At 40.9% G+C, this 16,013-nt stretch overlaps 1 protein-coding gene across 1 annotated transcript; it reads left to right on the top strand.

Annotated features, from left to right (window-relative positions):
- The first annotated feature begins 6,543 nt into the window (after positions 1-6,543).
- KRT24 (keratin 24) lies at positions 6,544-10,902 on the top strand. Its single transcript, XM_069543436.1, has 8 exons — positions 6,544-7,158; positions 7,959-8,041; positions 8,408-8,564; positions 9,066-9,227; positions 9,325-9,450; positions 9,792-10,009; positions 10,221-10,348; positions 10,545-10,902. Exons 1-8 carry the CDS (start codon positions 6,544-6,546, stop codon positions 10,646-10,648), a joined length of 1,593 nt encoding a protein of 530 aa, XP_069399537.1. The 3' UTR covers positions 10,649-10,902.
- Positions 10,903-16,013: the final 5,111 nt, after the last annotated feature.

The following is a 16,013-nucleotide window of genomic DNA, read 5'->3' as shown; positions in this document are numbered from 1 at the left end:
GGTTGGTCATAACTTTCCTTCTAAGGAGTAAGCGTCTTTTAATTTCATGACTGCAATCACCATCTGCAATGATTTTGGAGCCCCAAAAAATAAAGTCAGCCACTGTTTCCACTGTTTCCCCATCTATTTCCCATGAAGTGATGGGACCAGATGCCATGATCTTCGTTTTCTGAATGTTGAGCTTTAAGCCAAGTTTTTCACTCTCCTCTTTCACTGTCATTAAGAGGCTCTTTAGTTCCTCTTCATTTTCTGCCATAAGGGTGGTGTCATCTGCATATCTGAGGTTATTGATATTTCTCCTGGCAATCTTGATTCCAGCTTGTGCTTCATCCAGTCCAGCATTTCCCATGATGTACTCTGCATACAAGTTAAATAAACAGGGTGTTTCACAATATAGAGCCTTGACATACTCCTTTCCCAATGTGGAACCAGTCTGTTGTTCCATGTCCAGTCCTAACTGTTGCTTCTTGATCTGCATACAGATTTCTCAGGTGGCAGGTCAGGTGGTCTGGTATTCCCGTCTCTTGAAGAATTTTCCACAGTTTGTTGTGATCTACACAGTCAAAGCCTTTAGCATAGTCAATAAAGCAGAAATAGATGTTTTTTTGGAACTCTCTTGCTTTTGATTTTTCAATGATTCAACTGATATTGGCAATTTGATCTCTGGTTCCTCTGCCTTTTCTAAAACCAGCTTGAACATCTGGAAATTTGCATACTGTTGAAGCCTGGCTTGGAGAATTTTGAGCATCACTTTGCTAGCGTGTAAGATGAGTGCAATTGGGTGGTAGTTTAAGCATTCTTTGGCATTGCCTTTCTTTGGAATTGGAATGAAAACTGACCTTTTCCAGTCCTGTGGCCACTGCTGAGTTTTCCAAATTTGCTGGCATATTGAGTGCAGCACTTTCACAGTATCATCTTTCAGGATTTGAAATAGCTCAGCTGGAATTCTATCACCTCCACTAGCTTTGTTCATAGTGATGCTTCCTAAGGCCCACTTGACTTCACATTCCAGGATGTCTGGCTCTAGATGAGTGATCACACCATCATGATTATCTGGGTCGTGAAGATCTTTTTTGTACAGTTCTTCTGTGTATTTTTGCCACCTCTTCTTAATATCATCTGCTTGTTAGGCCCATACCATTTCTGTCCTTTATTGTGCCCATCTCTGCATGAAACGTTCCCTTGGTATCTCTAATTTTCTTGACGAGATCTCTAGTTTTTCCTATTCTATTGTTTTCCTCTGTTTCTTTGGATTGATCACTAAGGAAGGCTTTCTTATCTCTCCTTGCTATTCTTACTTCAACCCATCTTAAATCTCCACCTCTACTAAGTCACTAGGTGGCGCTAGAGATAATGAACACGCCTACCAATACAGGAGACCTAAGCAAAGCTGGCTCGTTCCCTGGGTGGGGAAGATCCCCTGGCGAAGGAAATGGCAACCCTCCGCAGTATTCATGCCTGGAGAATTCCATGAACAGAGGAACCTGGCGGGCTACAGTCCCTATAGGACACGACTGAAGCAACTTAGCACGCACAAAGTCACTTGTCTATTCTCCTAATTCTCCATAAACTGACTCAATTATGTTCAGGAAAATTAGAGAACTAAGCTGCGTAAAGGAATTCTGGAGTCTTCCAGTACAAAGCTAAGTCATTTTCTCTCGGAACAAAACTTGGCAAAATGTCGCTGAACGGATGCAGGTGGGGAAGCAAAGGCCTTAAGCCGACACACTGAACTGAAGCTGCCAAGAGAAGAATGGAAAGATAACAAGGAAGGAATTCAGGAAAGGAGAGGAAGGTTTGAAGGAAGACAAGCCCTCACAGCATTGGTGGATTTCTGCTCTGTCTGTAACTTCTCTGGTGTCTGACAAGAGCACCAGGTTGAAATTGATTTAGGGGTGATGCCAGATCCAACTAGAACCGCCTCTTAGAATACTTATTGTTGCAAAAAAATTTTTTTACTCCAAGTAGTTGAGCCTGGTGGGGCTCACAGTGGCCACCACCAGGACACTAACCTAAGCAATGATTCTTACAGGGGAGGCCCCAGCTCATTCTGGCATGTCCTTGCTCTTCCCTCCACAAATGGCACTTCTCCTCACCAGTAACCCTTCCAACACACACACACAGAATCACAAACCTGGAAGATGGAGAAATAAAGACTTAGAAGGCAGAGCAAAGAGTAGAGAACAAAAGTGATCAAAGTGTTCACAAAGTAAGCCAGGCCAGGCTGTATTTCATTCATTTCAAGGAATGCTTAGTGACTCTCTGCAGTATGTCTCGTATTACAGAGAGACTGTGCACACATCAGATTGGAGCTTTTCCCTTTCCCTGGCTATCTGCCACCAAAATTTCTGCCAACACACCACAAATTCTCTGGTGCCCACTTCCTTCCCTTAGCTAACCTGATCTTATGCTTTTATCTCAATATTCTCTGGAATGAACAGAAGGTAGATACCCTAAGATCGTTCTATTATTAACTCAAAAGATTAATCAGGGGCAACATGCCATATTCTTTAGTTTTCCTCCTAATCTAAAAACATGCAGCTTATTCCTCTGAAATCTTTTAAAATACAAATCCATCTCACAAAAAAAAAATACTGATGGTTACTATCGGCAAATCATTCTGCACTTATTGTAAAAGTCAGGTGCTACAGTGAAGTGTCATTTATATGATTCTCCACAGGTAAAAATACATAAATAAATAAACTGCTAGTCACAAAGTAATCAAACATACATGGAACTGAAGGCAGAGGATTGAGCTGGGAGCCTGGATACCCAGGATTCAGTCAATGGACTGAACAATTATATATTGTTTTAAACAATTATATATTAAAAAACTACTGGATGCCAGGCACTGAAGCCAGAATTCCTGAACGTTCTGTTTCACTGGAACCTTATCAGATTCTGAAAGCTTTCATTTTACAGGTGAAAGAAATGCCGAGAACTAATGTGTAATCTTTAGTAAATCATTATTTTAAATAAACAAAGTAAGCATTAAATTCAGGGATGTCTGACAACAACAGGGACTAAGGTTTATTAAAGAATTCTAACACTTCAAGCAACACTTTATTTACATATGTGATTAAAATTCTTTAACTCATGAAATGCCAACATTCCAGACAGTTTGCAACTCACGGAATCTAGATTAGACTGTTGGATAGAGTCACTATTTAAGAGAAAAGGCACATCAAAACAGAAAGAGAAAGCATAAAAATGCATTTAAGGAAATCCAAACAGAGGGAACTCCTATGGGTTTACCTCCACATTTATTTATCCACTGCCTCATCAGGTAAAGAATTTGAGGCCGGGCTTCCCATGTGTCTCCGTGGTAAAGAATCCACCTGCTAACACAGGATATGCAGGAGACACGGGTTTGATCCCTGGGTCAGGAAGATCCCCTGGAGTAGGAAATGGCAACCTGACCCAGTATTCTTGCCTGGAAAATTCCACAGACAGAGGATCCTGGCAGGCTACAGTCCATGGGGCTGCACAGAGTCAGACATGACTGAGCACACACACACACAATGGCCATTTTACTTATTAAATGCCTTTCCCAGCAGTCATCTCCAAAGTATAGAATAAAGAATAAAAGAATAATATCAGAGAAGCATCTCAGAATCACTTAATTTTTTTTTTCCCTGCGGGATCTTAGTTCCCTGACCAGGGATCGAACCCAGGCCTCAGCATGACAGCTCTGAGTTCTAATGCCTGGACTGCCAGAGAATTTCCAGAATAAGTGAATTTTTAAACTGAATTTTAAAAACAAAGAAGAGATAGATGTCAGCATTTAAAATTGTATCTAGAAGAAAGCTAAAAATAAGAAACAAGAATGCCTCAGTCATCTCAAGCTTCCTCAGTTAAGACTCAAATATCTAAATACCCCAAAACATATGGTACATAAAGTTTCCAAACTGAAACTGCTACAACTCAGATGACAGCTACAGAAAAACTCCACAAACCGCAGGCAAAATTCAGAGGCCAAAGATGCTGCTAAACTTTGTCTTTTCTCATTCTTCTCACCTAAAGCTCTTTCTACCCAGGATCTGAGATTTCTAAGTTTCAGCAAGTTTCTTTCACTTAGGTATTGTGCCTTTCTCTATACTTTTTAGCCAAATGCCAGCCTTAATGAAAGTGGAAAGATTACATTTCACCTTCTGAAAAGGAAGGAAAAGAAAGGGACTGTTCCTCCCAGAACCCTAATATTTGCATATAATTTACCCATTAGTGTTTAGACTTCTTTAGTTTCATAGCTTTGGGGAGAGGTTAGGCAAGGTGACCAAAGTACTTTAATGGGTGGTGCATTTTTTAACTCACTTTAGAACAGTGTAATGAGAACTACTCCCAGTTTAACGATTTACAGTTTCGGAAACACCTTGAACCCTCAAAGCTAAAAGTAAAAACAGTGACACACCATTACTGCAAAACCAACGCAGCAGAGCCTGAAAGCTAAGAACCTAAAGAGTTACGCAGTGAAAGGAACAATCTCCTGTTTGATAATACGTCCCCATCAAAGGCTGTCTAAGAAGAATTCAAAGCAGGCAAAACACTGGACAACAAACAATTGAATACAAAGATTCAAGAATGCACACAGTTTAACAGAGACTGCCGAGATAAGCAAGAAAGCTGTAAATAAAAGTCAGCGACTTGGGCCTAAAGCTCAGCAAGCCAAGAAATATTTTTGAAAGCATCTATACCTTCCCCAAAAAAACCCACTTTTTAAAAATTGCTGCAAAATGCCCATAACGTAAAATTTACCATCTAAATGATTTTTCAGTGTACAGTTCAGGAATGTTATGTACATTCACATTATTATGTGACCAACCTCCAGAACTCCTTTCTCTTGCAAAACTAAAACCCTGTACCCATTAAACAACTAATTTCCCCTCCCCCAGTCCCTGGTAACAACCACTCTATTTTTGGTCTCTGAATTTGACTACACCAGGTACCTCATATAAATAGAATCATGCATTATTTATCTAAAAAAAAAAAAAAAAAACACTTTCAAACCAGAGAAACTAGTAGCAGAGGCAAATGGAAATAATCTAAAGAACAAAGGGACAGAAAAACAGGAAGCAGAAAGTGAACAACGGGGGAGGATTCTAGATTTCAGTATCTATGAAATATGATCTCAACCATAACGTTAGTTATCAGAAGTGGATCTAGGTCCTCTTTTCTAAATATCTTTCAAACAAAAACAGAAAAAACCTGGGCAGAGAGTTGACTGGAAACTACAAATTTGGGTACCCGCAAAACAACTCCAAGCCTAACACTGGTACTCAGAAGTGAATCAAGTAAAAAAATTTTTAATAAAATAAAAAATAAAGTAAATTTCCTGGCAGTCCAGTGGTTAAGATTCTGCACATCCACTGCAAGGGACACAGTTTGCTCTCTGGTTGGGGAACTAAGATCCTGCGTGCCTCATGGTGCAGCCAAAAATAAATGAATGAATGAATAAATAAATTTTAAAAGAAGGGATTCAGATCCTCTTCTCTAGTTATCAACAAAATCAACATTCTCTCTTCAGTTCTTAAGATCTGAGTCTAAAGAAGGAAGTTGATGTTGTTGACTTAAAAAAAGTAGTCACAACCTAGAAGTAGAGAGCCATGCTTTAGTTGGTGGGAATTTTTAGGACCTGAAGCCTGGGAACAAAACATAACTTTCAGCTTCTAGGTTGTGACTATTTTTTAAGTCACCAGTATCATTATATCATACTCTAGTTCAATCAGAAAGAAAAGCATCTTTGCAGCACAGCATCACACCACTAACTCTGATCTGATACTAAAACAATCTGCCTCAACACTTTTTCAATCTTTCTTAGACTTTCTCTGAGCAAATAAACGTCATTAAGATCTAATAATGCACACATATAAATGTGGAATACTATTGTTTCAGAGTTTCTTAGTAACAGTAAAAATATCTAATTCGATCTCAAAATATTATGCAAAGAAAGACAATCATCTTAAGTCACAAACTTCAAAACCCTTAGAAATAGGCAATTGAAACAATCAGAGGAGGACAATCAAACCCGAAAGAAATGCGGATGCTAGAGCTCATTTCAACTTAAAGAGAACAATATGAACAAAAAGTCACAAGTTTGATGGGAAATTTCCATTCTCCTCATATTAAGTATATTTCAATTACACCTGTTAATCTGGGGATATGCCCTGCAATTGGGAAATCATGAAGCAAATTTAACACAATTGCTCTTTCAGAAAAGAGTTATCAGTCACCAAACCTCTGAAAGATTAAAACTGTAATTCTGAAAAAAAATTTTTTTGCTTTGCTCCACCTTATTTCTTTTCTTAATTTAGTAGAGGCCCGGAGGCTCTGACCTAGCTTCAGAGAATGAGCCAGTAGAGTGGGTTCAGAGGGAAAAAAAATCATCCAGTTGCAGATTAGCAAAGGTGTTACAGGGATTAAGAAGTGACACGGCAAAGGAACACCCTAAAAGTGTGTATATAAGGGTCCAAACGGCAGCCTGCAAATAGGTTCTTCACGATCACCTCTCCTACTCACCTGGACAAGCCAGTCCTTCGCAGGAACGCTATGTCTTGCTCATCTCGCATGCCCTCCTCCAGGGCTGGAGGCAGCAGCTCGGTCAGAGTGTCTGCTGGTGGCAGCAGCTTCAGCAGCGGAAGCAGAATTGGTCTCGGGGGAGGCTCTGCCCGGAGCTTCCGAGGAGGCGCCGGCAGCTATGGCCTGAGTGGGGGCACAAGCGGAGGCTTTGGAGGGGGGTTTGGTAGCTGCTCAATAGGGGGCGGCTTTGGAGGAGCTTCAGGTTCTGGGATTGGCTTTGGTGGGGGCCTTAGCTTTGGTGGGGGCTCTAGCTTTGGTGGGGGTTCTGGCTTCGGCGGGAGTGCGGGATACGGTGGAGGCGCGAGTGGAGGTTTCTACAGCTATGGTGGTGGCGTGGGTGGTGGCGTGGGTGGTGGCCTTGGTGACGGGGGGCTTTTCTCTGGAGGTGAAAAGCAAGCCATGCAGAACCTCAATGACCGGCTGGCCAATTACCTGGATAAAGTCAGAGCCCTGGAAGAGGCCAACGCTGACCTGGAGAACAAAATCAAGCAGTGGTACGAGAAATTTGGGCCCGGGTCTAGGGATGGTGGAGCTGGAAGAGATTACAGCAAATACTATCCAGTCATTGACGATCTCAAGAATCAGGTGAGACATTAGCCGTGCTGAGTTTCTATTATTTCTGTATCTTTCCCATTTATTCAGATCATGAATGATGACTTTAAGTCACAGTATTATTTGAAAACATTTGTTTTGTTGTTTGTGCAAAACAGGATGTGGAGTGCTTTAACTGTGACACTGAATACAAGACATCCAAGCATACTAATTTTGTTTGCATCTCATATTTGAGTATTTCCACAAAAGAGTAGAATTTACACAATGCCAGGCAGCTAATTAACCTAAGAGTGATGGCAATAAATCGACACTAGCTTCCTCTAATTTCTCATCATGATTAATTCTGGCAGGTTGATGTCCTTTGGCCTCTTACTACATTTAAATAGTTACAGCTATTTTTCTTCCTAGAAAACCTGGTGCAAATATTGTATGAGAATGTGTGGAGTCTAACATGCTTAGACATAGTTGTATGCGAAATATATTTTTAAAGACTCTTTTGGAAGTGAAATTCATGTTTCACACTATTTTCTGAAAAAGCTCATAGAATAACTGATCTTCCAAAACAGCAAAAATATGTAGAGAATTGTGTTCTGTGAAACAATGTTCCATGCTCATTCCAGCAAATGTGCAGGCTGCTAATTTTTGCAGAAGGATGTTAGTCTAAGTACATTAGGGTCATCAACGCAGGTGTCATTACTAAGCAAATTTTCAAAGCAACTCACCTTTAAAGGTTAACTCAGGAGACATCTACTCTCACAGATGGACATGTAGACATAGGTTTAAAAAAAAAAAAAAGCAACCATGATTTATTCACTATTTATTGTCTTTTCTAGATCATTACTGCCACCACTGAAAATGCTGGGATCATTCTGCAAATTGACAATGCCAGACTGGCTGCTGATGACTTCAGACTGAAGTAAGAAAAGTGAAGACTTGAAAGCAAGCCTTGTAGGAAAATAAAATTCAATCCCTTGGCTTAGTTTATTCTAAATTTTAAAGCAATCTTCTAGGGGATCAAGACCTAAATTCACAAGGGTACATTTTACAAAACCCTCATTCCACAAACAAGAACAGAATGAAGGCAATTTCAGGATGAAATTTTGCTATCAAAAATATTGGCCATCAATAGAGTTAATGTACGGTTCAGGTTTTGCTTTACAAGGGGAAAACTCCCAAGAGAAAACATCGTTCATTGATCAAATTGCTCAGGGGAGAAAACATTTTCTTGCATATGTGAGCATGCACTGCACTCTTTGAAATGGGCTGTACTGTACTCTTCCAGATATGAGAACGAGCTGCATCTCCGGCAGACCGTGGAGGCTGACATCAATGGCCTGCGGAAAGTCCTGGATGACCTAACCATGACTCGCTCTGACCTGGAGATGCAGATTGAGAGCCTCACTGAGGAGCTGGCCTACCTGAAGAAGAACCACGAGGAGGTAGGAACGGGGTCCACATTAATCAACAATGCTGGCCTACTGAGGTTCCCCCACATCCATTCTATAAAAATAAAATACATTCCATCTGGATGGACTTTCAACTTCTGTAACCAGGAGGAAAAAAGTAATCATGAGAAAATTATATGTGACTTTGGTGGGGTGTTTTGGTGTTTTTTTTTTTTCCCTTTCGGTGTCCTAGTTTCAACTTTTTGTTGGCTTATGCACATCTTAGGAAATTATTGCTTTTCTTTTAAGTTTCTCTTTTCTTTGTTGGCTGCACTGGGTCTTCATTGCTATATTTCTCTAGTTGTGGCCATCAGGGACTGCTCTTTATTGCAGTGGCTTCTCTTGTTGCAGAGCCCTGGCTCTAGGGCACACTGGCTTGAGTGGTTGTGGCACCCATCCTCTGCACTGGCAGGTGGATTCTTAACCACTGGACCACCAGGGTAGTCCTGGAAGTCATTACTTTTCATCACTATGGTCCTTTTTGCTTTGGGCTAGGAAATGAAGACTATGCAAGGAAGCTCCGGAGGGGACGTGACTGTGGAAATGAACGCTGCCCCAGGCACAGACCTGACTAAGTTGCTGAATGACATGAGGGCACAGTATGAGGAGCTGGCTGAGCAGAACCGCCGCGAGGCCGAGGAGCAGTTCAACAAGCAGGTAGATCATCACCCTGAGCCTCCGAGTCCATGGCCACATATGAGCCAGTTCCTGTCATCGCACCAGCCTGCAATGACTGCATTTTATTTGTATTTAGAGTGCCTCACTGCAAGCACAGATCTCTACTGATGCCGGGGCAGCCAGTTCCGCCAAGAATGAGATCACAGAACTGAAACGCACTCTCCAAGCCCTGGAAATTGAGCTGCAGTCCCAACTGGCCATGGTTTGTGCAAAGAACTTCTCACAACTCTCCAACAGGGAAGTTGAGCAGTTGGTTTCCTTTCTTTGCCAAGATGTCCCACTTGGCATGTCATAAAAGCAGGATTAGGGAGGACTGTATTATGGTTGTCAAAAGCATAAGACATTCCAGTTAAAGATAATGTGTCTATTTCCATGAAAGATTTAGTTTCAAAAATAATAGCAAGAAAAATTAAGGAAGCAGAGAAAGCCATAGAGGTGGTAACTCATGGAAAGTGTCTCCTAGTATCTTATAAAATGTATTTTTTTAAAAACCACCCAATGATCTATTTTCATGGTGAAATTTTAATTTGCTTCTTCTCTTAGAAAAGCTCTCTGGAAGGGACCTTGGCAGACACGGAAGCCAACTACGTGGTGCAGCTGTCACAAATTCAGATGCAGATCAGCAGCCTGGAGGAGCAGGTCTGCCAGATCCGGGGTGAGACCGAATGCCAGAACGCAGAGTACGAGCAGCTGCTGGACATCAAGACCCGCCTGGAGATGGAGATTGAGACCTACCGCCGCCTGCTTGATGGAGAAGGAGGGTAAATGAAAGTCAGAACATGCTAAATGCAGACCTTGGTGTACTTATGTTATGCAACCAAAAAGGGGCATGGGGACCAGGCTTTTATTTATAATGTAAGAGTGACACGGTCCGATGAAAAGACTGCTGCCATCATGGGAACGAGCCCACTGTGCGGAGGGTTTCTCCTGCCTTTGCAAAGTGCAAAAACAAACAGTTCTTTTTTTCTCCAGTGGTTCTGGTTTTGGAGGATCTGATTATAGAAGTTCAGGATCCAGAAACATGGGGTCCAGAAACATGGGATCCAGGGATTCATCTGTGTCTGATGGCTCAAGATCTGGAACTTGTGTCCAAGGCAGAGGTAGATAATTTTTTCATGTTTCTGATTATTTTAGAATTGAAACATAAAGACATGCTTTGCTTCTCATACAAAAAGCATGTACTATTGTTCACATCATCTTACCTAGATAGAACATACTCAGTGAATATATTTGGATTTCTCTTGATCTGTGTTTCTGTGAGTTTCCAGACTGATATTGTGATCCTGTGATTTTCAGACCCAAGCAAGAGTAGAGTGACTAAGACCATCGTGGAAGAGGTGGTGGATGGCAAAGTCATCTCATCTCAAGTCAGCAATGTTTCTGAGGTGAAACTGAAATAAGCAATTTCCAGATCAACAAGAGTGTCTTTCAGAGGAAAAAAAAAAAAAACTCTAAAGGACACCAATGAAGAAATTGCATCAATCTAGCCATCTTTCAGGATCACTTCAGGGAAAAGTATCTATCCAGAAATAGAAGACGAACCAATTTTTCTGCATCCTCTTCTTTTCTTATTAGAATGCTCTTGAAAAAAGTTGAAAAGACAGCTCTGCTCTAATTGCTTCTGTGCTTCAATAAACTTACTTTTGCAAGTTAACTACATTATTCTTGAATTTTTTTTTAAGAAATGCAATACTTTAACCTAGAAATGAAGTTACCAATTGTGACCTGGCTGCATTATCATTATGAATAATAATGTATGTATTATACATTATTTATATAGTATCTTCCTCATGAGAATCAAAATTATAGCCATTTTATATGTGGGAAATTTTAACAACATCACATTAGAACACATTGATAGTTGACATTAGACCTCAGGTCTCTATGACTGCAGTTAACAGTTCAGCCCAAAGAAGGATGAGATTATTTGAATAATCAATCTATAATTAATTAATATCTAATTTCTTTTTTCTGCTTTTATTTTTGAGTTTTATTTTATATTAGAGTATGTTGTTGTTTAGTCACTAAGCCTCTTCCAACCCCTTTGTGACCCCATGGACTGTAGCCCGCCAGGCTCCTCTGTCCATGGGATTATCCAGGCAAGAATACTGGAGTGGGTTGCCATTTTGTCCTCCAGGAGATCTTCCTGGCCCAGGGATTGAACCCAAGCCTCCTGCTTGGCAGGGGGATTCTTTACCACTGAGCCACCTGAGGCTCTTTTATATTATAGTTGATTTACAATGTTGTGTTGGTTTCAGGCGTACAGCAAAGTGATTCGGTTATACATATACGTATATCTGTTCTTTTCTAGATTCTTAATATGCAGTTTCTTTTTGTCCATCACCGAACTGGGGATTTCATGAGATAAAAAGAAACATAAAATATGTCTCTGACTTCAAAAAGTTTACATTTTAGATGGAAAGGAAAGCTAAAAGCGCAAAGAAGACAGCAGACAATACAGGGTGTTACTACTAAGGGCTTGATTCCACAGTATCCACCAGAAGTGCCACAGGAATCTGACAATCCACGTTTGCAGGACACTTAGGAGAATGGTCGAAATAAAAATTGTAGGAAAGAAGATGGGATGCGTGATACGGTGCCAAATTCCTGAAAACTTTCAAAGCCCCAAAGAGAAGAGATGCTCAGACATTTGCTCCCTCATCAAATTTAGCCATGGAGAAGACAGAGGCACCCCACTCCAGTACTCTTGCCTGGAAAATCCCATGGATGGAGGAGCCTGGTGGGCTGCAGTCCATGGGGTCACGAAGAGTCGGACACAACTGAGCGACTTCACTTTCCCTTTTCACTTTCCTGCATTGGAGAAGGAAATGGCAACCCACTCCAGTGTTCTTGCCTGGAGAATCCCAGGGACGGGGGAGCCTGATGGGCTGCCGTCTATGGGGTCGCACAGAGTCGGACATGACTGAAGCAACTTAGCAGCAGCAGCAGCAAATCTAGCCGTTATCTCTAACCAAATTGTCACATAGCCAAGCCGGTGTTTCCTTTTCCCCTGCAGAGCTCTGTCTTGCCTTGCTGGGAAAATGAAGCCTGTTAAAGTAGGGTAGAGGGTAATATAGGTCAGTCTCAGGAAGAAACAGGCAAAGGATAAAGCCAGATTCTATAAGGACTTTCCCACTCAAGGAATTTAATAGAGCCAGATCACAAATTAGATCATCAATCCCACAAGCCAGTCCTCAAGAAAAGAACATGCAGCTTGGCACAAAAACTCAAATTAAATATTACAAAAGGGTAAACTTGAATGTAATTCACGGAAATTGTTCCTTCAAATATAAAGTCAATAAGAGCTATACGAGCGTATCATACCTTAATAATAAAAACAACCAAATAATGTAGCTCTTTTCTTACAGGCACATTGAATAAAAAATTAAAATGAACCTAAAAGCACCCTGTAACCAGAGAATGAACTTAGTACCTAAGCATCAACCACTATTCAGAGAAAAAGAGCAACATTGTCTCAAGTCAAACATGTGTTTCCCATCAAAGCATTACAGCAAGTTAAAACTTGGATGTTTCCTCTCTACTGAAAAGTGAAGAAATGTGAACTGGCTGATTCAGCTTTGATTAAAGACAGAAGGACAGACTTGGACACCAGCTTATATGTGGCCTCCCATCCTTCAGGTCATCATGGTCACATCAAGAAAGCCTCTCTCCGTGAGTCATCCCAAGTCCAGTCTTCCAGTCCTGTACTACCCGGGACCTATGTTTATGGCCAGTATTAGCCTCATGTCAGGGCGAAAATATGCGGCTACTCTGAAGATTATCTTCAGGTGAAACCCTCATTCTGGGTTCCTTGGCATGCGTTGAGATGCTGCATTTGTACTAAATGATGGTTTACAGATACAGAAAGTTCTAGTTCATAAGCGCCAACTTGCTGAGATGCAGTAGAATGTGTTATGAGCTCATCCAATTTTAAAAATTGAAATTATTGAATCATTTTGGATTGTAAAATTGATTTAGAGGGCTGAATAAATACTAAGGACAGGGTGTTCCTATGTTATTGTTTGACATTTCAAAGACAGGTACTGGATTCCAGCCTATTGTCGTTATTCAGTCTCCAAGTCATGTCCAGCTCTTTGAAACCCTGCGGACTGCAGCACACCAGGCTTCCCTGTCCCTCACCATCTCCCGGAGTTTTCCGAAGTTAATAGCCACTGAATCGATGATGCCATCCAACCATCTCATCCTCTGTTGTCCCTTTCTCCTCCTGCCCTTAATCTTTCTCAGCCTCAGGGTCTTTTCCAATGGATTCCAGTCTACCCACCACAAAACTTATCCAAAGATCTGGAAACTGTTTAAAGGAAACTGCAACAGTTCAGTGTAAAATGTTATATAATATGTTATAATAAAGAGTTATGATGTGGATATCCTAAGAAATTAAGAGAACAATGCACTTCCTTTGGGAAGCTAATTCATCAGAATGATAGGGAGAAGAGTTCTCTCAGAGACTGACCATTCCTCATAATGTGACAATTAAGATCTGTTAGATTCTTCAATATGCTTAGACCCAGAGATCTGGTATGTGCAAGGATGTTTGTTACATTATTTTCTAACAAAGTAAAAGCATGGAAACAGCCTGAATGGCCATCAATAATGAATAAACTATGTGCATACAGACAATGGAATATAATGTAGACATTAATACGAATGCATTGAATAGAAATAAACTCACAGACATACAGAAGAGACTTATGGTTGTCAAGGGGGAGGGGAGGAGAGTGGTTGAGTGGGGTGTGGGGTTAGTAGATGCAAACTATTATATATAGAGTGGATAAACAAGCTCCCACAGTACAGCACAGGGAACTATGTTCAACGTCCTGTGATAAACCATAATCCAGTTCAGTTCAGTTGCTCAGTTGTGTCCGACTCTTTGCACACCAGGCCTTCCTGTCCATCACCAACTCCCAGAATTTGCTTAAACTCATGTTCATCGAGTCGGTGATGCCATCAAACCACGTCATCTTCTGTTGTCCCTTTCTCCTGCCTTCAGTCTTTCCCAGCATCAGGATCTTTTCCAATGAGTCAGCTCTTCGCATCAGATGGCCAAAGTATTGGAGTCTCAGCTTCAACATCAGTCCTTCCAATGAATATTCAGGACTGATTTCCTTTAGGATGGACAGGTTGGATCTCCTTGCAGTCCAAGGGACTCTCAAGAGTCTTCTCCAACACCACAGTTCAAAAGCATCAATTCTTCAGCGCTCAGCTTTCTTCACAGTCCCACTCTCACATCCACACATGACCACTGGAAAAGCCATAGCCTTGACTAGACGGACCTTTGTTGGCAAAGTAATGTCGCTGCTTTTGAATATGCTGTCTAGGTTGGTTTTAGCTTTTCCTCCAAGGAGCAAGCATCTTTTAATTTCATGGCTACAGTGATTTTGGAGCCCAAGAAAAGAAAGTTTGTCACCGTTTCCATTGTTTCCCCATCTATTTGCCAAGAGGTGATGGGACCAGATGTCATGATCTTAGTTTTTTGAATGTTGACTTTTAAGCCAACTTTTTCCCTCTCCTCTTTCACTTTCATCAAGAGGCTCATCAGTTCCTCTTTGCTTTCTGCCGTAAGGATGTGGTCATCTGCATATCTGAGGTTATTGATATTTCTCCTGGCAACCTTGATTGCAGCTTGTGGTTCATCCAGCCTGGCATTTTGCATGATGTACTCTGCATATACATTAAATAAGCAGGGTGACTATAATATCCAGCCTTGACGTACTTGTTTCCCAATTTGGAACTAGTTTGTTGTTCCATGTCTGGTTCTAACTATAGCTTCTTGACCTGCCTACAGATTTCTCAGGAGGCAGGTAAGGTGGTCTGGCATTCCCATCTCTTGAAGAATTTTCCACAGTTTGTTGTGATCCACACAGTCAAAGTTTTGACGTAGTCAATAAAACAGACGTAGATATTTTTCTGGAACTCTCATGCTTTTTCTATGATTCAACGGATATTGGCAATTTGATCTCTGGTTCCTCTGCCTTTTCTAAATCCAGCTTGAACATCTGGAAGTTCATGCTTAACATACTGTTGAAGCCTTGCGGAAGCCCAAAACAGATGTCATTTTCATTATAGGGGACTGGAATGCAAAGATAGGAAGTCAAGAAATACCTGAAATAACAGGCAAATTTGGCCTTGGAGTATAGAATGAAGCAGGGCAAAGGCTAACAGAGTTTTGCCAAGAGAATGCACTGGTCATAGCAAACACTATCTTCCAACAACACAAGAGAAGACTCTACACATGGACATCACCAAATGATCAATACCAAAATTAGATTGATATTTTTTGCAGCCAAAGATGGAGAAGCTCTATCCAGTCAGCAAAAATAAGACTGGACACTGACTGTGGCTCAGATCATGAACTCCTTATTGCTAAATTCAGATTTAAATTGAACAAAGTAGGGAAAATCACTAGATTATTCAAGTATGACCTAAATTAAATCCCTTATGATTATGGAAATGACAGTGGAAGTGACAAATAGATTCAAGGGATTAGATATGATAGACAGAGTGTCTGAAGAACTATGGACGGAGGTTCATGACACTGAACAGGAGGCAATGATCAAGACCATCCCCAAGAAAAAGAAATGTGAAAAGGCAAAATGGTTGTCTGAGGAGGCTTTACGAATAGCTATGAAAAGAAGAGACGTGAAAGGCAAAGGAGAAAAGGAAAGATATACCCAATAAAATGGAGAGTTCCAAAGAACAGCAAGGAGAGATAAGAAAGCCTTCCTCAGTGATCAGTGCAAAGAAATA

This window comes from Ovis canadensis, chromosome 11 (assembly GCF_042477335.2).
Source record: "Ovis canadensis isolate MfBH-ARS-UI-01 breed Bighorn chromosome 11, ARS-UI_OviCan_v2, whole genome shotgun sequence".
Classification (NCBI taxonomy): domain Eukaryota; kingdom Metazoa; phylum Chordata; class Mammalia; order Artiodactyla; family Bovidae; genus Ovis; species Ovis canadensis.
This window is presented reverse-complemented; position numbering and strand designations above follow the sequence as displayed.

Excerpts from the sequence above, each read along its gene's own strand:
- KRT24 (XM_069543436.1), top strand. The coding sequence starts at position 6,544 with ATGTCTTGCTCATCTCGCATGCCCTCCTCCAGGGCTGGAGGCAGCAGC. Across the intron at positions 9,228-9,324 it reads AGGAGCAGTTCAACAAGCAG|AGTGCCTCACTGCAAGCACA; the intron begins GTAGATCATCAC and ends ATTTGTATTTAG. Across the intron at positions 9,451-9,791 it reads TGCAGTCCCAACTGGCCATG|AAAAGCTCTCTGGAAGGGAC; the intron begins GTTTGTGCAAAG and ends TTCTTCTCTTAG.